This window comes from Pleurodeles waltl, chromosome 3_2 (genome assembly GCF_031143425.1).
Source record: "Pleurodeles waltl isolate 20211129_DDA chromosome 3_2, aPleWal1.hap1.20221129, whole genome shotgun sequence".
In the NCBI taxonomy this organism is placed as follows: Eukaryota; Metazoa; Chordata; class Amphibia; order Caudata; family Salamandridae; genus Pleurodeles; species Pleurodeles waltl.
In genome coordinates, this window is record NC_090441.1 from 33,667,209 (window position 1) to 33,689,759 (window position 22,551).

General features: G+C 45.6%; 2 protein-coding genes across 4 annotated transcripts in view; one reads left to right on the top strand and one right to left on the bottom strand.

Moving 5' to 3' along the window:
- CAMKK1 (calcium/calmodulin dependent protein kinase kinase 1) overlaps nucleotides 1-22,551 on the bottom strand; it is a 1,090,978-nt gene that overhangs the window by 403,993 nt on the left and 664,434 nt on the right. The window lies entirely within an intron of this gene.
- Nucleotides 7,225-10,218, top strand: LOC138286746 (uncharacterized). The gene is made up of 3 exons (XM_069227261.1): nucleotides 7,225-8,006; nucleotides 8,153-8,281; nucleotides 8,406-10,218. Exons 1-3 carry the CDS (start codon nucleotides 7,859-7,861, stop codon nucleotides 9,644-9,646), a joined length of 1,518 nt encoding a protein of 505 aa, XP_069083362.1. The 5' UTR covers nucleotides 7,225-7,858; the 3' UTR covers nucleotides 9,647-10,218.

The following is a 22,551-nucleotide window of genomic DNA, read 5'->3' on the forward strand; positions in this document are numbered from 1 at the left end:
AGAGCTGTTTAGCTATTAGTGCACCGTCAAGTCAATGGAATCCCGGTAACCTCGTACGAGGAACTCAACCTGCAACTCCCACCAGCCAGAGTAGTATTTGCAAGCATTTCTGCCCCCTTGCTCCCACTCCAACACTGCGAACCTGGGGGCGTGTCACAGAGTTATACTGCTACCGGCGTGTGAACCCCTGGGTTATGCTTACCAGAAGAGCGTAGCTGGTTCCTCTGCACGAGAGGTACTCATCTCTTAATACTGAGAACGGCGTTGGTCAGGTCCCTGTAAATGTGAGACGTGAGCGAGGGGTGGGTTTATGGCGGCGTGAAGGTACAAGGGGGTATTCCGAGGCCTGGTCCTAGGCACCTTCGGTCACCTCTATTTTCTCACTTAGCCGGACTATGAGAGAAGTGGAAAGGGAGACGAGTGTGTGAGAAGTGTGTGGGGCTCTGTCCCTGGGAGAGAAACTGCACGACTAGACAATGAGTCTACACTCAGATGCTGACCACTTCTGTGGGTTCTTATTGTGCATGAAAGGTGCTTAATTGGAAGAAGTCCAGAATGAGCCAGCCATTCGGTACATCAAACACAGGGGTAACACACGAGACACCCAAGGGCTGCAGCAACGAGCTGAACTCTGACGTGGTTTATGAAAATGATGGAATTGTTACTTAAACGCTGTGCTAGTCATAGGTCATCTAAGGCAGTGCTCCCCAACCTTTTTATCGCCGCGGACCGGTAAATGTTTGATAATTTTACCGTGGCCCGCTTGTTTTGATTGCAATGCTCTGCGCCTCGGCCGGCCGCCACAGTGAAATGATTTGAAGTTCCTCGGGCGGCCCGGTGCCGATTGATCCACGGACCGGCACCGGTCCGCGGCACAGGAGTTGGGGAACACTGATCTAAGGCAATTCTCGCTGGATTATTGAGAGGAGCTTTTAGGACTACAGATGCTGCACCAGTTATCATGAAATGTTAGTGCTATATTAAATGAAATGATATGCAAAAGTCAGTAGCCGTTTTTTCTGGTGAACATTGAACATTGAAACAAGACACACCCACAAATAATCACCAGTACGTGCCACATTGAGCTAATACAGATGTGATGAGATAGTCTGTTTCACTGACAGGTTGGCCACTGAAAATCATCAGTTGGACATGCCAAGAACTGTACATCAGTGAAAATGCACCTGGATGACTGGAAAACCAAGACAATGATGTAGACTAGTTAACTCAGAGACCCATAGGTAGGGGTGGAGCTGTCAGGTGCAGTGGTCCCAGGGCTCAGGATTGCCAGTGGCACACTGCATGCCAATATGGCTCTTCTTTGATACCGAGTTCGGGGAGGTACGGGCCCCATTTTCCTTGTTTGCATTAGGGCCCATGAGCCCCTGCAGAGCATGCTTATGCCACATGTCTTTGGAAGGAGCCCAAGTCCTGCGGACATCGCTGTGGCACCATGAGGGTAAGGGCAATTACTAGCTGTCCAAGGCAGGAGCCTGGGGTATCACTGGTCTGCTCCTCATTCGTGAGTTAGAGAAAGGGTAAACAGCTAACACTCAGAGTCGGACAGTGACGAGACAAGCAGTGTGCTGACAGGGGATGTTGGTGTTCCCCTGTCACCAAATATATCAAGTTCCCACCACTTTGTGGTGGTCCTTGTTGGCCACCCAGTCTGCAGCAGACTGCAATCCCCGTGGCCTCCTTTCTACTCCCCAAATTCGTCCCCTGCTGAAGGACGCCTGTCCCCAGCACTTTAGTGAAATTGTTCAATGTGCATCATGGAATCTTGCCCTGCTGCAGCCTATGCCATACCAATGGTGTCTGCGATAAATGATGCTCTGCTGCTACCAAGTACAAGGGAAGCCTACACTGTACTTGTGTCATGTGTGTAATATGTTTATGTTCGTACAGAAGAAGCTTGCAGTGTCGTTCCTGTTCTTTATGGGCAAGATCAGTGCTGCTGTGACCCTTCTCTACCTACCTATTTAGCATTTGTTACTGAAGCTTTCACTGCTGCTGCAATGCTACTTCCTTTATGTGGATATCCTACGCTCTGTTGTTTACTCTGCTGTACGTTTTCTGTATGTGAGAGAAGTTTTTCTTTCTGCCTGTCCAGTGCCGCATCGCACCATCCGCTCCTCTGCTGCAGGCAGAGGCTCCCAGCCTACCCTGTGGCCAATCCGGACGCTGCTCAGAGCAGCATCAGGACTGGCTGTGAGTGCTTGACCAGGGTGCTCCCAGGCAGACTGGGAGCCTGTGCATGCTCTCTCCAGCCTGGCAACTGTGTTGCTTGGCTGGAGAGAGCCTACTGCGCATGTGTGTTTGGCCGGCCCAAGACAACCGGCCAAACATACATGCGCACTGAGGGGGAGTGATGCACACTCCCCCTCAGTGCTCGTCACAGCCTGTGATCCCGCCCCTTTCACCAAAAAACAATAATAAACACAGTTTATTATCGTTTTTTGGTAAAAGGTTTGCAGCTGCTAGTGGCGGGGGAGTTTGGGGCACGTTGATGCTACGTTCCCTCATTACAAATGGACAATGAATTTACTTACTCTTAGGTCACAATGATGTGAGGGAAGCTTGCATTGATAAACAATTTTTGCTTCTGCAATGGGGGTAAAAGTAGTCCCTTTGTGGAGCCACCGATTTGCCCAACTGGAGCTACGTATTAGATCTGCTTCTGAATACACATAATGCACTGTGGTTATTCCTTTTCAGAAATATCCTGATTAGTTCCAGAGCGAAGCAGAATATCCACAGCAAATACTGAGTTCACACATTCAAGCTCAAAATAGCTGAAAATTCAATTTCACCTTAATCCATTGAGGCATGCAAATCACATTAAGAAATGTCTGAAGGTTTGAAAAGTTGTCAAGCCTCACACACGTTGCCAGTACCCTACCTGGTGAATTTCTACCTTTTGATTGAATCCTTTCTAATTTTGCTTGTTTAAAGATTACCTAGTTGGGAGGTTCTAAATTTGCATTTTATGCAGATAAAATGCATTTCGTCCCTTGTCTGTTTTCAAGGCCTCTGTGCTAAAAGTTTAATTCTAAATTGAACAAACCACAGGATGAAGATGGGCTGCAAACAGTGCACATTCACAGGAACATTCAGGATAGTCATCGCTAGTGTTTAGAGCTTGCTACGCATAGTTTACACTGTGAACACACCTTATGGAAGGCATTCTCTGTTTCTCTTTTTAAAAACAAAGCACTAGTAATCGCAGGTTGTTTAGACCATGGCAAAAATGTTATTCCACTGGTGTAATATTGCGTAATTTCCAGCAGATCACGTTACAGTTATTATGCGAAATTCCCCAAATTATGCCCCATTGCGTAATTTCAAGTCCGTTCTGGTAGGCATCTTATTGCAGCAGTAGAGCATCAATGCAGAGGAACGGATCGTGACCGGCTGTTGCTCCCATCAATTGTTTTTTCCATTAGCTTTTTGGCATGAAATTAATCCATGTACAGAACATTGGTGTGAGTATGCAGTTCATGCTAATATTGCACTAAAATCCAGATTTGTGTATGCTGCATAGTTTTGTTAAATGTTGTGTCTTTTTCAGAAATTTCGTGTAATTACGTAAAATGAAATTATTCAAATTTCACATGTAACTGTGCACATTGTTCACTTATTTTTCTGTCAGATTCCCATCTTATAAAGACTCTAAACATGCAATGAAGAGAAGTGTGTGCATGTATGTAGGTGGTAATTGGAAAACACAAGACTTAGCTGAAAGGCGTGAGATGTGCACATCATCAAATGCAACGAGTGCAGGGGAGTAGTAGGAAGGGATACCTTTAATCACCATATTAAAAGTGACAGTTGTCCCGCCCCCCGGAAATGACGTCATATCCGGTGGCTGGGACTTCCGGTGTCCCAGAAAGCCCTCCCCGGAAGTGACGTGCATGGGGGTGTCACTGGGTTTGTGAACACGTGTTGTTGGCTGGTAGAGCCACCCTTTTTTTTTTTTTTGTTTTTTTTTTGAAATGTTGCATATAAGGAGCTGGTTAGAACCGGCTGTCAAACCGCAAACCAGGGCTGAATCAGTTTGCCAAGGCGCTATGAAGAGATACAATCCGATCGCCAGAAAAGCCGTCTCCTCAGGGGCCCTGAACACTATTGGTAGATATTACCGGACCCTCGCCCCTCGTACGATGGATGAGAATGCACAACAGGGTGTCCCAGACACCCGGGATACCGATGTTACAGGTTTTCAAGAGGAACTTTGCCATCGGCTTGAAAAGCTTGACCTCAAGGATGTGTCGCCCTTGATATCCCCTATTAAGGGGGCCGGCAGTGACAGCGATGTCTCGAAAGATGGATTAAGCGGGGCATCTAACGTCGTAGACATTGAAGTTGAAGAATGTGTACCACCCCCGAATTCGCCCATCTATGAAGACATGGGCTTCCAGGAGGACCCCGAGGCAGAGGCCTTTATTTTACAACCGTCAGGTGTGAGTTCAGGCGCTGTTTCTGCCCCAATGGACCTCTGCGACTCCCAAGATTTCAGAGGAGCCTCTGAGTGTGAAGCGAATGCTGAGGTTAGTAAAGACATTTTTTATTTTATTTTTTTATGCCTGTATACTCTAATGTCATACTTTTAACTAATAATGTGTCTTGTGCTTTCTGTTTGAACCCTAGAACATAACAGAAGAAAGAGAGCCTCTAGAAGGGTCAGCTCCAAAGGTTAACACCGTAAATTTTTTCTGCTTATGCTGTTCCAGACAGTCTGAAAGTATTACAAGCCAGAACAAAGAGCCTCGTAAGAAATGTGTTTGCACCTACACTAGCCACGATCTTGAAAAGGAAGCTCCGGGTGTACCCTGTGACACCATATGGCCGGTTAAAGGCTTTGCAGCTGCCGTTGTGAACGCTTGTGTTAAAAGGGATTATTATGACCTTTGCTACGGGCATAAAATTAATGACCCTCAACAGGAGGCTCACGAATGTCTATACGATGCATACACTGCAAGAACAATTCGTCACGTTTGTAACCGGATAGACACTTATCGGGTATATAAGCTGTTAAGGGTTGTGTATGGGCTGTCTGCTGTGAAGAAAAGTGTCCACTGTGACATGATGAAGGTCTTGGCTGCGGCTGTCCTTGAGATCCGATACGCTGCAGAGCCATGCTCAATTCTTTTAATGGGTATTTGTGGGGTTCGTGTGCTATGTATTTGTATTTTTTTTCGCGTGAGCGCACTTATTTTGTGGGGTGTAATGGTGCTGCCTAATTTGTACAGGATGAATCTTATGTTGAGCATTTACATGAGTTTCTGATGATCTGCACTCATTTTGTGGGATGGCGACGTGGCTTAATTTGTACTTGTAGGTTCTGGGGCTATGTATCTGTCGGTATTTTTGAGGGTCTGCACTTATTTTGTAGGGTTGCACCAAGGTTTAATTTGTACTTGCCATTTCAGGGTCTGTGTATGGGCATATATTTTTGAGGGTCTGCACTTATTTTGTGGGCTGATGGCCATGTTTAATTTGTACTTATGGGTTCTTGTGTTATGCACTTGTATGTATTTTGATGATCTGCACTCATTTTGCAGGATGGCGGCGGGGCTTAAGTTGTACTTGTATGTTCAAAGGCTGTGTAAGGGCATGTATTTTTTGAGGGTCTGCACTTATTTTCACGGGGTGTGGGGTAGTGCCTAATTTGTACAGGGCACTCATTTTTTTTTTTTTTTCCTTGGGGTGTATTTATTGTTCTATGTATATCAGGATTCTGTGTTCACACATTTAATGGCGGCAGTCTTATGTTTAAGAGGTGAGCTTTTGGGGGGCATAGTTATTAATTTTAGAGCTCAGCGCCATGAGTTTCGGGGTGCAGAGCTCTAAAATTAATAACTATGCTCCAAGGAGTCAACCAGCGCTCTGGGGGGCCCATGATATGAACTTTTCGGCGCGGCTCTCAAGAGACTGCGATGCCTCTTGAGAGCCGTGCCGAAATGTTCATATCAAGGGCTCCCCAGAGCCATCCTGCGCTCTGGGGGCCATCGTATTTAAGTTATCAAAACTGTTCTCAGAGGCCTCGAGGTCTCTGAGAGCAGTTTTGTAAAGTTAATCACGAGGGCCCCAGAGCCGTCCTGCGCACTGGGGCCCGCGTATTTAACTTCGCAAAACTGCTCTGAGAGGTCGTAGGTCTCTCAGAGCAGTTTTGCTAATTTAATCACGCGGGTCCCCTGAGCCGTCCTGCGCTCTAGAGACCGGCGTTATTAACTTAGCAAAACGGTTCTCAGAGTCCTAGCGGCCTCTGAGAGCAGTTTTGCTGTGTTAATAACGCCGATCCCCGAGGCTGTAAACGCCCGGAGACAGCGTTATCAAGTTAGCAGATCTCTTCTCGGAGGTTGCGCTGCCTCCGAGAAGAGATCTGCTAACTTGATAACGAGGTCTCCGAGCGGCTACAGCCTCGGAGACCTCGCATGTCTGCATTAACACAGCGGCTCTCAGAAGCCGCTGGGGAACACCCCAGCGGCTTCTGAGAGCCGCGTTGAAGGTTTAATTAGAGAGAATGTCGCGCGTGTTTCAGCGCGGCATTCTCTCTAATTAAACCTTCTGACCGGCTCACAGAGACCTCGGGGTGTTCCCTGGGGTCTCTGAGAGCCGGTCGCTTGCGTCAAAGTGCAGCAATAGTTTAAAATGTTTAGTAATAGCGCGTGGGCGCCATTACTAAACATTTTAAAATGCGTTTAAAAAAAAATAAGGAGTAATGGCGGGAGGCCAGGTTCGGTGGGATCCTGACCTCTCGCGCTTGGGCCCTAGGGCCCGTACATATATAAATGAAAAAATAAAGTAATAGCGTTTTGGGGGCCTTGGGATTGGGGACCCCAAGGTCCCTTAGGGCAACATTTTTTTTTTTTTTTTTTTTAAATAAAAATAAGGCCTGTGTGGCCTTGAGGGCCCTGAACAGGAGGCCCAGAGCTCCCCAGGTCTCCATGGGGCAGCCTTTTTAAATAAAAAATAAAATAAAAATATATATGGCAAGTGTGACCCTGGGGTTTAGGAGACCCTTGGGGCCTAGAAGGTTGTTTTTAAATCACACACATTAAAAATAAAAGATGTTGAAATCAATAAAAAATAATAATGATTAAAAAATAACTATCCCTGCTAAAAGCTTTTCAGACCCCTCAAGTACCCCAGCCCACTCACCTTAGTTCAGGATGGCTTTGGATCTGATTTTGTTGCCTTGAAAAAACCCAGGACCTCACACATGTTGCATCCACATCCGGCCATTTTCTTTTTCTTTTAAAACAAAGACTGTGTGGTGTTGGAATTGGCTCAGCTAGGAGTTTAGACTGAGCTCCGCCCCCACACATGGTTCACAGCCTTGTTCAGCTAAGGTGAAAACCAGGCCTGGATCCTAGGATCCACTTTCCAGTCTATGTCTTATAGAGACAGTCCTAGAGGTAGTATTATGCAAGAGCGCCCCCATGTGGAATTTGTTTATTAAACCGTGTATAGTTTTTGAGAAAAGTTTTACAGTTGTCAATATGTATTTATACTTACAGAACATAGGGATTCAACAATTTGAATCTTGATAGATACATTTTTTAAAAAAAAAATTTTTTTTTTTATTTATATATATTTTTTTTTTATTTATTATTATTTTTTTATTTTTTTTAAATTTATTTTTAATTTTTTTTTTTTTTTTCTTTTTGTCCTACCCTTGTTGTGCTTTTATGAAGGGTTCGGACGTAGAAGCTGAATTATGGTATGTTTAAAGGTAAATCTGTCTCTCTTGTACACAGGACTGTCAACAGTCTGGGGAACCCCCTGTGCAAATGGAGACCGTGCAGCAAGGTGAGTTACAGGCCCTTGGTCGTTCTGAACGACGTTGTCAGGAATGTTATTTTTTTATTTTACTTCTAATGGGCACCCATGTGTTTGCATAGGTTATGATGCAGAACTCAGGTGCGCGCTTGCCTCTCTCCAACAAATCCTTCATGTTCAAGATGGGTCAAACACCTTGTCACAGGCTAACGTTACTGCAGGTAAATATTAGGGTTCTTTTTGTAACCCTCTCTGAAAACCTAACAAGCCCTACAATCAGACCTATATTTGGTCATCATAGTGAGTTCGTATAGTCTATGTATTATCTTGTATGTGTAACATTATTTTTTATGTTTTTTATCCCGAGGGGTCCCTGTGGATGAAGCGATCCGGAATTTGGATGCAAAGCTTAAAAGCCAGCCCCGCAAAAGGAAGTCCCCTGGTTCTAAGGACGGCCCGCCCATTAAGAAGGGCCCCTCAAGCCGGAAAAACCATGGTGAGTTTAAGAAAATGTAGAGTTTGGTGTATACAGTGCAGCGTGTGTCTAAACGTCTTTCCGACCCATAGGTATAGCCGCTCTAACTAGCCCTAATCTATATTTTGCTATCTTTACGTCCTAGAATCATCACACCAGAGCTCCGGAGACGCCGGCCCTCAGCCTAAGCCGCGGATGTCATCTTTAAAGGTCTACACTGGGACGGTTCAAAACCCCACAAAGTCATCGGTACTCGTGAGCCAACCCGAGCACCGAGACCCGCCTTGCAACATCTCCACATCCGTCGCTCCTGGACCAGGTACAACTCATAACGACACCACATCATCCATCATAAAGGGAATACCTAGTACAGCGGGCACTTCTGCAACAACTATCCCGGGTTTGGGGTGTGACCATCCGGACATTATCGTTCTTACAACACCAAGCGCCCAACTGATTGCACCTTGTGAAGCCTCTGGAGGGTCCCCAAAACAGTGCAGCAACCCTAAAATAAATCGGCTGTCCTTAAAGAATCGTAGGAAGAAGTTCCAGAACCCTGAGCAACAATCTGGGCCTCTAGACCTGTCTTTTAAAAATTTTGTTAAGGTACAACCGGCTCCCCCTAGGGCCCAGAGTTCTAATACCGGCGTGTCTGGCCTCGACCTAACCTCTCCAGGGTGTACAACTATCCCCGCTGTGTTATGTGACCCCTCCATGGAAAATGATCACCCTGCAGAGGATCCCTACTCCCACTGTATAGAGCTTCTTAAGGCTCTAGCTGGTACTACCCAAAGTTCTGAAGCCCCGGCATCCCCATGTCTGATGTCCCCCGATACACCCCCGGGGGCATACGACCCCACCAGTCCTGCGCCAAGTGCCCGTGCGCAATGGTCTTCACCATCATCATCAATATACCCCGACAGCAGTATAGGGTGTAGCGGAACGCAAAATCAGAGTTTTGGAACACCCTCGAGCGATGATCAGGGCTCTCAAACTCCTGGATGTTCACACTGGAATCCTGTTTTTACGTCCCGCTCTGATCCCTCAGCAGTGATTGGGGGTGATAACAACGTCCGCTGTCCTATAACTGGGGATGCTCAGGGAGTTGGCAATCACCCCTCTAGTGTCACAAGTACTGGCCTTGAAACAAACCTTTCAAGCCGGGCTAGAGTTCTAGACAACTACGTTAAAGAAATCCATCATTCGTTCAGACAGTTAAAATGCCAACTCCGTCTAAAAACTTTAAAACTATGTAAGAACGACGGTAATAGAGGGGCATCCAGAGCTAGCATAAAGGCTTTAAAACAGCTGATGGCTCGGTGTAGAAACACAATGGCCCAAACTTGCGCTTCAACAATTGTGGCCATGGGTAACATCCCGTCATGACTAGGTGAGCGTACATACCCGGGGAATGTTAGAACTACATTTACCAGTACAGGGGACCATAGGTCTAAATATGAAAAGAAGCCCCAGCACCTGCTTAGTAGAGCTCTAAGAGTTTTACGAGCGCTCAATAGTCAGAGGTCATGTCAACCCCCAAGCCCTGCACCCATAAGACCTCAAAATATAGAGTTAGGAGGTGCTGCTGGTCTTTACAGGCCGTCTGGGGGTGGCGGTCCGAGCCGTCTCAGCCTTAAGCAGTCTGGAGGAGCCCCGTCCGAAGTCGGTGTAGTGTCAGTGTCACCATTTGTAAACAAGCCAGACATTGTTCAGATCGGCGGGGGTCGTTTACCAAAAACCAGATGGGCCCATAAGAAGCCAGAGTGGCTTGGTAGCTCTAGAAAACGCAAGCTGGTAATAAAAAAGTTAAAGAAAGCCAGACTCTGCGTTACCAGAAGGTCTAAAAACACACCTACATCTAACCACACCCCTGGGAGCTCTCCAACAACCCGTAATTCTCAAACTGAGGCTTCAGAACCAGTTTTTATGGAAAGTGTGAGACGGTATAGTCGTGTTGTAGAGCGGTTTAACGCTACAGAACACTATGAGGAGTTTAGGTTCGTTAACCTAGATCGCCTACACTCCTCAGATCATGGCATCATAGCTATACATCAGGCTGTGCAAACGCTGATCGAACGATTGTTACACGATGTGGGTCCTAATGATTTCTTTCAGATGCGTTTTCAGGGACAGGGTCTCAATAGTCCCCTGTTCACCAGACGGTCATCTCGGGATGTGTTTGACGCTGTAACGTTTTTAGAAAACCTATCTAAACTTTTACAGAGCAAGGCTGAATTACTGGCGTACGGGTCCTTTAGAATCATCTCCCTCGTTGTTAGGGGGCGCGAGGGGGGTGCTTCCAGAGCCTTAAAGAGCGTTATGTACAGTAAAATCATTGACAAGAAATCACGATGGTTGCTCGATTTTAATACCGGAGCTACCAACATGTGTCTGGCCGCAAGCATTGCAGGCTTATTGATGGACCGCTCTACCCCAGACGCCGTCATTATGGCGATGGCTGTAGCAGCACATGAGGCGCTTCAGATACCGACTGACAAAATGGTCGGTTTTGGGGATCTGGGACTTTTTGAGAATCACTTCGCCGTGACGGTTAAAGTTCTATACCATGCAGGTTCTTGGAAGTACTTCACTACCAATGAAGGTGTGAAAAACAAGACCGTGTATGTGCTACACCATGAAAACCACTTTTACGGTGTCTTGAACCTGAAGGGTTTTCTAGGCGCCAAGTATGTGTGTGAGCATTGCGATCACATATACAACAACCGGACCAAACACCAGTGTGAATTACACTGTAAAATGTGTCAGAGGGACGGTTGTGTCAATGACAATGCTCTGAAAGTGAACTGTCCAACGTGCAAGCTGTTTTGTCGGTCGCAAGACTGCTTAAACACGCACATAGGCCTCGCCCAATGTGTTCTTAAAGCCGACTGTGGGACTTGCGGCCGTTATAAACCTGTCGATCACAAATGTGAAGGTATGCAGTGCCCTAGGTGTACAGCTCCTTTTATAGCCGGAACAACCCATGAGTGTTACATGCTCAGAAGTCACTACCAGAAAAAAACAGAAGACTATATCGTATTTGACATAGAGTGTACGCAAGAGACGGGGGTGCACCAACCAAACTATATTTACGCCCACCATCTAACCGGTGATGGGAGCTGGGAGTTTGAAGGTCGGGCTTGCGTGAATGATTTCCTCCTCACATTTATGCAACCCCGATACCAGGATTATACATTTCTGGCTCACAACTCCAAAGCATATGATTCTTTTTTCATTATCAGGGACCTGATACATGAAAAGCTTCCCGTTAGTCTCATAACCCAAGGTTCCAAACTAATGCTGCTTAAGGTTGTGCCTTTTGACATTAGGTTCATAGACACCTTGAATTTTCTGCCCATGAAGTTGAGCAAACTGCCAAAAGCCTTTGGGTTTGAAGGCTGTAAAGGTTATTTCCCACACTTTTTTAACACATGGGCTAATCAGAATTACTTCGGGCCTATGCCTCCGCCCGACAGTTATGGTTGCGATTATATGATGCCCTCTGAAAAAGAGAGTTTTCTACAGTGGTACGATGAAAACCGTGAAAAACGGTTTCATTTCCAAACTGAATTGAGAGCATACTGTCAGGCGGACGTTATGATATTGCGAAAAGCATGCAACCTATTCAGAGATGTTGTGGTGGCGATGACGAAGCGGGTCGTGTTTATTGAAACCGATCCGTGCGAGCGTGAAAAAAAAATAACTGTATACCTGGACCCATTTCAAAACATTACTCTGGCTTCAATGTGCATGTCTATTTATAAACACATGTTTTTAAGGTCTGAAACTATCGCCTTAATACCACCTGACCTCTATAACGGCAAGCAGAAACGTTACTCCACACCTTCTATTCAGTGGCTCATGTACGTCTCTGCGAATGAGAGCATCTTCATTCAGCACGCTTTGCAGGGCGGCGAATACCGTCTAGGCCGCTACTATCTAGACGGGTATGCATTAATTAACGGTGTTCCAACGGCCTTTGAGTTCAACGGGTGTTTTTACCATGGTTGCCCTCAGTGTTACAAACCCCATGAATTTAATAGACTGCAGGGCACCACGTTTGAACATCTGTACCGCCGGACTCTGGCAAAGGCGCAGTATATTGAGAGTTGTGGGTTTGTTCTGAGAACTCTCTGGGAACATGATTGGGTAACTGAGCTATCGAAAGATGGCGCACTGAGCACTTTTATTAAGAGCCAGCAGCTACCTTCACCGCTGGAGCCCCGTGACGCCTTATTCGGCGGCCGTACAAACGCCATTCAATTGTACCGTGTAGCTGGCCCTGGTGAGAAAATACATTACTACGACTTCACTAGTCTGTATCCATTTGTGAACAAGGTGAAGTTGTACCCTGTGGGCCACCCTACAATTGTATACAGGAACTTTAAACCTCTCAAAGAGTACTTTGGAATCATTAAGTGTCAGATTCACCCTCCGCGGAAACTTTACTTTCCGGTGCTCCCTTATAGAGTCGACGGTAAGCTAATGTTCCCCCTATGCCGTACCTGCGCTGAAAGTAAACAGCTTAGCGAATGTCGGCATAGTGATGAGCAGAGGCTGCTGGAAGGGACTTGGTGTACCATTGAGGTGCAGACGGCCCTAGAGAAAGGGTATCGTCTTGGTAAAATCCTGGAAGTCTGGCACTTTCCAAATACAACAACACAGCTCTTTTCTGAGTACATAAACTTGTTTCTTAGAGACAAGCAGGAGGCCTCGGGGTATCCAGAATGGTGTGTCGATGAGCCCTCAAAGAAAAAGTATATCGCTGATTACAAAGCTCGCGAGGGTATTAAACTGAGACCTGCGTTCATTAAGGTTAACCCCGCCCGCCGGCAGTTAGCTAAGCTCTGTCTCAACTCCTTGTGGGGAAAGTTCGCACAGCGGACCAATTTGTCAAACACATCCATCGTCACAGATCCGGATGAGCTTTTTAAGTACATATTCACACCTGTTTATGACGTATCCAGTTGTGAATTTATTGACGACGAGACGGCCGTTCTATGCTGGAAATACGCCAAAGAGTACCCCACAACGTGTAACAATATAAACATCTTTATAGCATGCTTCACAACCGCTCACGCCAGGTTAGAGCTTTACAGGTTGTTGGACCAGCTTCAGGAACGGTGTTTGTACCATGACACTGACTCTGTTATCTTTGTGAGTAAAGAGGGTGATGAAGATCCTCCGCTGGGTGATTATCTAGGGGATTTGACCAGCGAGCTCGAAAAGGGGGAGTATATACAGGAATTTACCTCATCAGGCCCTAAGACGTACAGTTATAAGACCTCAAACAACAAGGTTTGCATGAAAGTCAAAGGTATCACTTTAAACGTCAACAATACGATTAAAATAAACTTTGACAGTCTGAAGGGCCTGGTGCACGAATACTCTGCATCGAGCGATCACAAAAATAGCAAAGCCATTGTTGTAAACCATCCGAGCATAGTCAGGTCCAAGAAAAAATGGGAAATTACAACACAGCCTATGTTTAAAACCTTAAGAGTAGTGTTTGACAAACGGGTCCTCACAACGGACTACAAAACACTGCCTTACGGTTACTAAAAGCCATTAGAGGTTTGAACATCACCCAGATATGGACACCAGACTGCAGCACCCATTCTCCTGCGTTTTAGCGGGGCCCTCCAATAGCGGTAAAAGTTTTTTTATAAAGAAACTGTTAGAAAACGCTCCCGGTGTTTTATCTCAGACCCCTAACAACATCGTGTGGCTTTATTCATGCTGGCAGGATCTTTACACTGAGCTCACCCTAAAATTTCCCCACATTCGATTTATAGAGGGTATCCCCGATAATCTCAACGACGATGACTTGCTACCAAAACACCTTGTAAACATGGTCGTGGTGGATGACCTCATGCGTGAAGGAGGGGACCACCCCGAGCTTGAGCGGGCTTTTACGCAATATTCACACCACCGCAATCTGAGCCTATGCTATATAGTGCAGAACCTGTTTTACAAGGGCAAGAGCAGCCGGTCCATAACTCTCAACGCCTCATACCTGGTCTTATTTAAAAACCCTAGAGACAAACTTCAAATCTCAAATATAGCTAAACAAATGTACCCCGGCAACACCCAGTTTTTCATGGATGCCTTTAACGATGCTACAGCAAAACCCCACGGCTACTTACTGGTGGATTTGAAACCCAACACTTTTGAAGACTACAGACTACGATCCGGCATAATACCCCCGGACTTCCCAGTCGCCTACACGCCTAAAACAGTGTCCAAAAACTATAAAAAGAACAAGTAAAAAGCTGCTTATAACATTTACACTCTAAACCTTGTAATATAAGGTCCCCACAATGTCTGCGCGGTTACGACGTAATTTAGGACTTCTAAAAATGTTGATCACGGCCAGCCCCGCGAGAAGAAAAGCCATCCTCTGCGCTGCCACGGATGATTTAGTGGCCGCCATTTCAGAAATAGCCCTAAACACCCTAAAAGGTAATGTCCCTATATCAACGCGCCAGTTCCGGGTTCTGAAGAAGAAATGCCACATTATTAAGAAGCTCAGCAATAAGAGGGCTTCACTCCTTTCCAAAAGAAAACTGTTCAAACAGTCAGGAGGCTTTATAGGGTCGTTGTTAGGTATAGCTATACCCCTAATCACAGGGCTACTGTCGCGATCCTGATGGAGCACGCCCACAAAATGTACCTCGTGCCCCGGCAACAGGTGGAACATCTGTCCCCTTCTAACACGGACGTCTGGGACATACGCAAAAACGAAACACATCGTCTCGATGCTGAAATCAAAGCCATTTTGAACCGGACTGATTTAAAACCCCACGACAAGGCAGGGCTTTACTCAGGAGCCCTTCAAAACTTTCTACAATACTACAAGCAACTCACCTCTGAAAAAACCAAACTGACGCTGTACACCCCAGATGCTGAACAGCCGCCTGGACCCTCTACGCAGGCTCATGACATAGGTCCCACACCCACAACTGATGCCTTTGTCTTAGACCTTTTAAAAAATATCAGTCAGAAATATAGAGGGGCTGCGCAAATGTTACTCAGTAAAATGAGTACTACTAAAGATTTGACCACTTGGAACGCCCGGGGTGAATTCGTTTACAAAGGGCAGCCGGTTGCTGGTTCCCATATGTATGATCTGGTCCGGGGTCTCACACACGGTAAATACCTAACAACACGAGAAGCTCCTAGAGGCTGGGAACAGTTCCTAAATGCAGCTGCGGAACTCAACATTCCCTCCACGATCATCGGAAATGCCGAGAATCGCCGTAAGCTTGAAAGTTTAAAAGACCCGGCCCCCGCTATTTTTACAAGGAGCCCCGCTATATCGACATCGCCTTTCTTTCCACAACTAACACCCGCTCGGGACCGTGCTGATCTTCCTATGGGGCCTAAAAAGAGACTATTCAAAATGAACACATGGCTACCGATCTAATTTTGCACACATGTACAGTTTTTTTTTTGTTAAAAAAAGTTTTTACGGGTCGAAAAAATGTGCTTCATTTTATATGTTTAACCATGTAAATGTTCGTGTTGAAACATGCTTGTAATAAACACTTTTAAATTTTCAGCCGGAGTATGCCATCTTTTTATTTATGAATGGTTTGAAAATGTACACAGTACGGATTAAAAAAAATGCCTAGGATGAAAGCTTGTTTAAGATGTTTTTTTATTTTAGACACTCACAAGTACAAATAACAGCTTTACAAGACCTTACACTTTTGACAGAGACCCGAGTCTGTTTTAACAACGTGTGACATTGTCCTGTAGTTTTCATTCACATATTTCATAACAACAGCATCGTTGTTTACTAAATCATCTGAGTACAGATTTAAAAAATTTCTAAACGTTATACCTTCAGACATTTTACTAATAAAGTATATACAATGTTCCCCACATGTGATGGCCATAGGATCCTGTACCCGTAGTTTATTATACACAACAGTGGGTGATGCTTTTTTTACATATTTGAATATCGGCTTTGTATAAATACTATGCTTAGGGAATTCAGCTAAACTATCAAACACTATAACCTTGTCCACATCCAGAAACAGTGCCGCCCAATGTGCCCCACCCTTGTAATGGGGATCGGTGTTAAAGACGAGGGTACGTGGCCTTTCCGGACCTATCTTTTCAGGTAGTCCATCGCTAGGGTATACCCCTAGAAAGTATTTCTTAGCATATTTATGTCTACTTAAGAAGTCACGTATCTCAGTAGTGTCCATTTTATATATTTTTTTTAAAAAAATAAAAAATAAATTTTTTAATTTTTATTTTACACTTTTTCAATGGTAGTCAAACATAAGCTGACGGGCGTGGTTGATCTGAATAACACTGTCGAATACAGAGAACACAACCATGTTCACATTGGCCGCCAGTGCCTGTGTAAAACGTATTTCCGCTTTTAGATTTCCGTTTTTGATCAGGTTGTAATGGTCGCCATCTTCCATGTCCGGCGTCAGGTCGAACGCAAACAGCGTGTAGCCTGCAGCATACCCTTCCCTTGAAACAACTACTCCTGAGTCCCGCAGCTGTTTCCCCGTTATCGAGACCAGTCCTAGATATTCCCGGACAAAATTTGATGTTCCAAAATTCGGCGTGAAAGGTTTTGCGGGGATCACAGCACCCTCGTGAACCAGAGCGGCATAGTTGATATCATAGTGTTTGAAGTTGAAAGGGTTTGAGTTGTAGGCGCCACTAAAAGCGGTATTGTCCACAAACCCTATGATGATGAGTTTCGGTAACTGCCCCAGAAATAGATTCTGCTGCTGCGTTAATCGGGTTCCGGCGGGGATGCTGAATATCTTCAGAGCAACTCTTTCAATGGCATACTTGGCGTTCGATAATTGTAAAGCTTCAGCATGGGCCAGTCTGACACTTGGGGACACTTTCACTCTCTTTACAAACAGGCTCGCTGACAATATAACCAGTTTATACTGCTCTGCATCACCGCTGATGAGACAGAAAGAGTCCTTGTTACGATTGAGTTTGATCTTAAGATCAATACCGTTGACTAACAGTTTGTCTTGGAAGAAAAGGTCTGAATGTACGCGCCCCAGGAGGTCAAACTGCCTACTGCCGGCGACGAAGCTGGCTCTTTTTTTAAAACCCTCGTTGTCTCCGTCCAAAGCTGTGTTCTCCAAATGCGCTTCGGTATCTCGGTAGAAGAGCCCCGCTGAAAGATGTGTGTCCAGCGCATCACGACTATAATTTAGAATACTCTCTATGTAGGCCCTGTAGGCATACATGTTATCACTCTGTGTGACGAGGCGATCGCCTAGGTTAATGTCCACTTGATTAAACATTGTTGCGATGGGATAGGCTATAGGGGCCACTCTAGCATCATCCTCGATGTTGTCACCGTTCGCCTTGGTTATTTTACAGACGAGGTGCAGGAGAGTATTGTTGAGATCAAGGTACATATCCGTGGATCCCGACACATAAAACTCTATCGGTGCAAGGGGTGTCAGAGCGGCCATTGGTGACACTTCCATGAAAAAACTGTTTTCAATGCTAGTCTGTGTGGGTTTGAGAGAAAACAGATCTAACTCAGATTTGGCGCATTCACCCGATGCACAGTGTACGAAGGCCATGATCGATGTTTTAAAAAATATTCGCACTAGAACGAGTTCTCTTCTTCTTGGTTGATCTCTTCCGTCTTATGACTCTTCTTTTGTGAGGGCCTTTTGAAGTAGTCCGGCGCTTCTTATAGGGCCTTGGCGGCCCCCTACGCAGCGATGCCCTTCGCTTCCTTTTAACAAAACCATGCGCTTTATACTGCAACCCCGCTCCTTCTTGGGGCTGTCTATTCATGCGCTCTGCTACCGCAGACGTTACACTGCCCACAACGTCCTGGGCTATGTTTGTAGCTGCCGCTTTAACATGAGGTTTTGCAATTTCGAACCCTCTTCTCAAAAAGGGCATGGCACGTCTAAACATGCTCCGGAAGAAACCCCCCAATCCCGCCCCATACATAACCGGAGCCCCTTGAAAGTAGGGTTGGGGACCGCCATACCCGGCCTGAACTCTATAATAGTCCCTGTACATCGAGGGATCCCCGTAGGTTTTCATGGTGACCATTGCAGCTGTCTAATAGTCACCTTCGCGCCGTGGCCTTAAATGAAGCTTAACAATAACTTTCCCGTATTTAAAGGCGACCGGCTCCGACTGATCGTTGTACACCATGATGGTTATAGTGTCAAAATGGTTTTTAGAAATTGCAACATAGTCGAGTTTGTGATGTTGTATATTAACCATTGCGTTATTTTCACCCTGCACCGGGACCCACCTCAACAAAGGGGAATAACTATCCCCGACCCTCTGCGGCTCTACAATGTCGCTATAAACGTAGAGTGTATAAAAACCGCCGTTAATATCGGGACATGTAGGGTCTGGATCCATCTGCCTTTGGTGATGCTGTACGGTCCCTAAAACCCTTTGTAATTTACCACTACATTTAAACACTGTACTGAACTCTGGGGCTTTAAGAACCACCTTTCTTCTAACGTGATCCAATACCAGATATATATTCGCATACGCTTCAGTGCTGGCTATAGACTTGTTGATGGCATCGACCACCGTTGCGACGGTAGGGTAATAGCCGTGCGGGAAAGACAAGTTATAGGTCAGTGCATCCTGAGGTCGCTTTATATGAAATTTAACATCGGCCTTTGTAAAGGTATTCCAAGTTCTAGGGTACTGTATTTCCGTTAGTGCCACCTCCCACGGGCCTTTCAAATCCACTGGCTTTGCAAGTTTCACTGTATAACTCGAAATCTGATTGTCTGGGAACATGTCCTTCGAAGCGTTGGATGGCAGCGTGATATAAAAAGGGGAGTTCTCCATCATAGCGTTTACAGCTATACCTCACACACCGTGCAACGAGCTGGCCAGAACCCAACTGTTAAATTTCTCGGGCCACCCGCGCCATTTGACCAACGCCTGTCGCCGGGCTCCGCTCCCTTTTCTTTTCAGAACCTTTTCAACCCTGTACACCCTGTTCGGGTCGTAGGGCACCTCTTGTAACTCTTCTGTGTAAAAGACACCCGATACCTCTTCCCCAGCGTAGTCCTTTAACCTGTAAATATATACCCCTTCTTTAAGCTGCACACTTTCCACTATGAATATCTCATCGCTGAATGTTTGCTGGTAGCCTTTGGTGAAGACCCCCTTCAACTTTGAAACCCTGACATGAGCCCCTTCTTTTAAATCCGGTTTCTTGACCTTCTGTGTGAGACGCCCACCGTACACCGTTCTCCACACCGTTAACGAATTATCCCTTGTTACCTTAACAGGGGCCATTTTGATTGTCCTGTGGTAGGTGGCGTTATAAACATCTATAAAAGCCTTTAGAACATCCACGTATCTGTAGGTGTTGTTGGCGGTGAAATATCGCCACATCTTCGACTTTAAAGTACGGTTAAAACGCTCTACAACAGCAGCCTTTACCTCTGTGTGCGTTACAAAATGTTGAACAGCGTGCAGGTCTAATAATTTTTGGAAGTGTTTGTTTAAAAATTCCTTTCCGGCGTCTGTTTGTAGTTTCTGGGGCACACGCCCGCTAGCGAAGATGTCTTTAAAAGCAGCTGTAACGCTGGTACCACTTTTATCGTTTAATGCCTCTGCATAGGCGTATTTGGACAAGACGTCTATGACGGTTAATATATACATGGCGCCATCGTTATGTTTTGCTAGATCTTGAAGACTGATTATGTCGGCCTGCCACTGATAATCGAGCTGTGCGTTAACAACGGTGGCCCGCCTCTTAAAGCGCCTCCTGGCAGGTTTGTGCAGCGAATAAGCCTCTTCCCCAGCTAACCAGGTCTTCACACTGGCACGTTTTACAGATTCATTTTCAGCTCGAGCCCTTCTAAATAGAGCTTCGGAGCCTCCGAAACTTCCAACCCCCTGTTTATCGTAATAAAGCTTCCTTAAATCAGCATCCGTCATGCTGTCTCACATCAACACCCCGAAATGAAAGACACCTGTTTTGTGTAAGGTCATTTTATTAAACATAAAAAACATACATGTGCGGCTGGGGTATACAACCAGCGTGTATTTGACATTTTGTGCTACATAGCTTATAAATGTCAAAACCCGGATCCAATGTGGCCTTTTTTACAAACGTATACATAGTACAACATCCACTACACATGTTACTCAGAGCATGTTCCTTTACAAACCCTAAGCGACACAAACTTTGATATTTTTATGGCTATACTCTCAATAGCTCTAGACATGACTTCCCGTTCCCCACGTCTATAACTCTGAACGCTCAGGATACTGATATAATTCAACAGTTCATACAGTTCTAGATAGGACAATGCAGAACCTTTATTTGTGAGATAATCTACAGTCATGTTCTCCAAAGCCTCATGCACCCCCGTCTCAGGTGAAAGTCTTAACTTGCGCTTGTGGTCTTTGTCCAAGGCCCAGCATTTAACAGATGCGTTTAGCCGGCCATTGATACACCACTTGGCGATACACTCATGGCAGTTACATTGCAACAAGGCCGAAGGTTCCGAAATGTTCAGACATCGCAGAGTCACAGGCTGTATTTCAGCTATTCTTTCTTTAACCAGCACAAAAATCAATCTCCCGATACAGATGTAGCCCGGTTGTAACTCATAGACATCTTGCACCTCGATACCCGGAATCCCCTCCTAAAAGTGAGTAAGTATGGAGCGTTAAGTAACATATTTATGGTCTACTTTTTTTTTTTTTTTTTTTTTTATTTATTTATTTTTTATTTATTTCTTTATTTATTTATTTAAAACAGTTTTCGAGGGGCTAAAGACAACATTCTTCTGTTTTTATAATAAATGTCACACATTCGTCTTTCTATAACCCGTTCTACCATACGTTTGTCAAAGGGGGGACACATCCCGTGCATGCGGTCGAGTTTTGAGCATGGCTCTGCAGCGTATCGGATCTCAAGGACAGCCGCAGCCAAGACCTTCATCATGTCACAGTGGACACTTTTCTTCACAGCAGACAGCCCATACACAACCCTTAACAGCTTATATACCCGATAAGTGTCTATCCGGTTACAAACGTGACGAATTGTTCTTGCAGTGTATGCATCGTATAGACATTCGTGAGCCTCCTGTTGAGGGTCATTAATTTTATGCCCGTAGCAAAGGTCATAATAATCCCTTTTAACACAAGCGTTCACAACGGCAGCTGCAAAGCCTTTAACCGGCCATATGGTGTCACAGGGTACACCCGGAGCTTCCTTTTCAAGATCGTGGCTAGTGTAGGTGCAAACACATTTCTTACGAGGCTCTTTGTTCTGGCTTGTAATACTTTCAGACTGTCTGGAACAGCATAAGCAGAAAAAATTTACGGTGTTAACCTTTGGAGCTGACCCTTCTAGAGGCTCTCTTTCTTCTGTTATGTTCTAGGGTTCAAACAGAAAGCACAAGACACATTATTAGTTAAAAGTATGACATTAGAGTATACAGGCATAAAAAAATAAAATAAAAAATGTCTTTACTAACCTCAGCATTCGCTTCACACTCAGAGGCTCCTCTGAAATCTTGGGAGTCGCAGAGGTCCATTGGGGCAGAAACAGCGCCTGAACTCACACCTGACGGTTGTAAAATAAAGGCCTCTGCCTCGGGGTCCTCCTGGAAGCCCATGTCTTCATAGATGGGCGAATTCGGGGGTGGTACACATTCTTCAACTTCAATGTCTACGACGTTAGATGCCCCGCTTAATCCATCTTTCGAGACATCGCTGTCACTGCCGGCCCCCTTAATAGGGGATATCAAGGGCGACACATCCTTGAGGTCAAGCTTTTCAAGCCGATGGCAAAGTTCCTCTTGAAAACCTGTAACATTGGTATCCCGGGTGTCTGGGACACCCTGTTGTGCATTCTCATCCATCGTACGAGGGGCGAGGGTCCGGTAATATCTACCAATAGTGTTCAGGGCCCCTGAGGAGACGGCTTTTCTGGCGATCGGATTGTATCTCTTCATAGCGCCTTGGCAAACTGATTCAGCCCTGGTTTGCGGTTTGACAGCCGGTTCTAACCAGCTCCTTATATGCAACATTTCAAAAAAAAAACAAAAAAAAAAAAAAGGGTGGCTCTACCAGCCAACAACACGTGTTCACAAACCCAGTGACACCCCCATGCACGTCACTTCCGGGGAGGGCTTTCTGGGACACCGGAAGTCCCAGCCACCGGATATGACGTCATTTCCGGGGGGCGGGACAACTGTCACTTTTAATATGGTGATTAAAGGTATCCTTTCCTACTACTCAGGGGCATAATGCAAGCCCCTAAAGGGCAGGGATCC

What these genes read in the sequence shown, in the direction of transcription:
- LOC138286746 (XM_069227261.1), top strand. Translation starts at nt 7,859, where the DNA reads ATGTTATTTTTTTATTTTACTTCTAATGGGCACCCATGTGTTTGCATA. An exon ending in ACAGGCTAACGTTACTGCAG is followed by an intron (nt 8,007 to 8,152) that starts GTAAATATTAGG and finishes TTTTATCCCGAG; the next exon opens with GGGTCCCTGTGGATGAAGCG. An exon ending in CTCAAGCCGGAAAAACCATG is followed by an intron (nt 8,282 to 8,405) that starts GTGAGTTTAAGA and finishes TTTACGTCCTAG; the next exon opens with AATCATCACACCAGAGCTCC.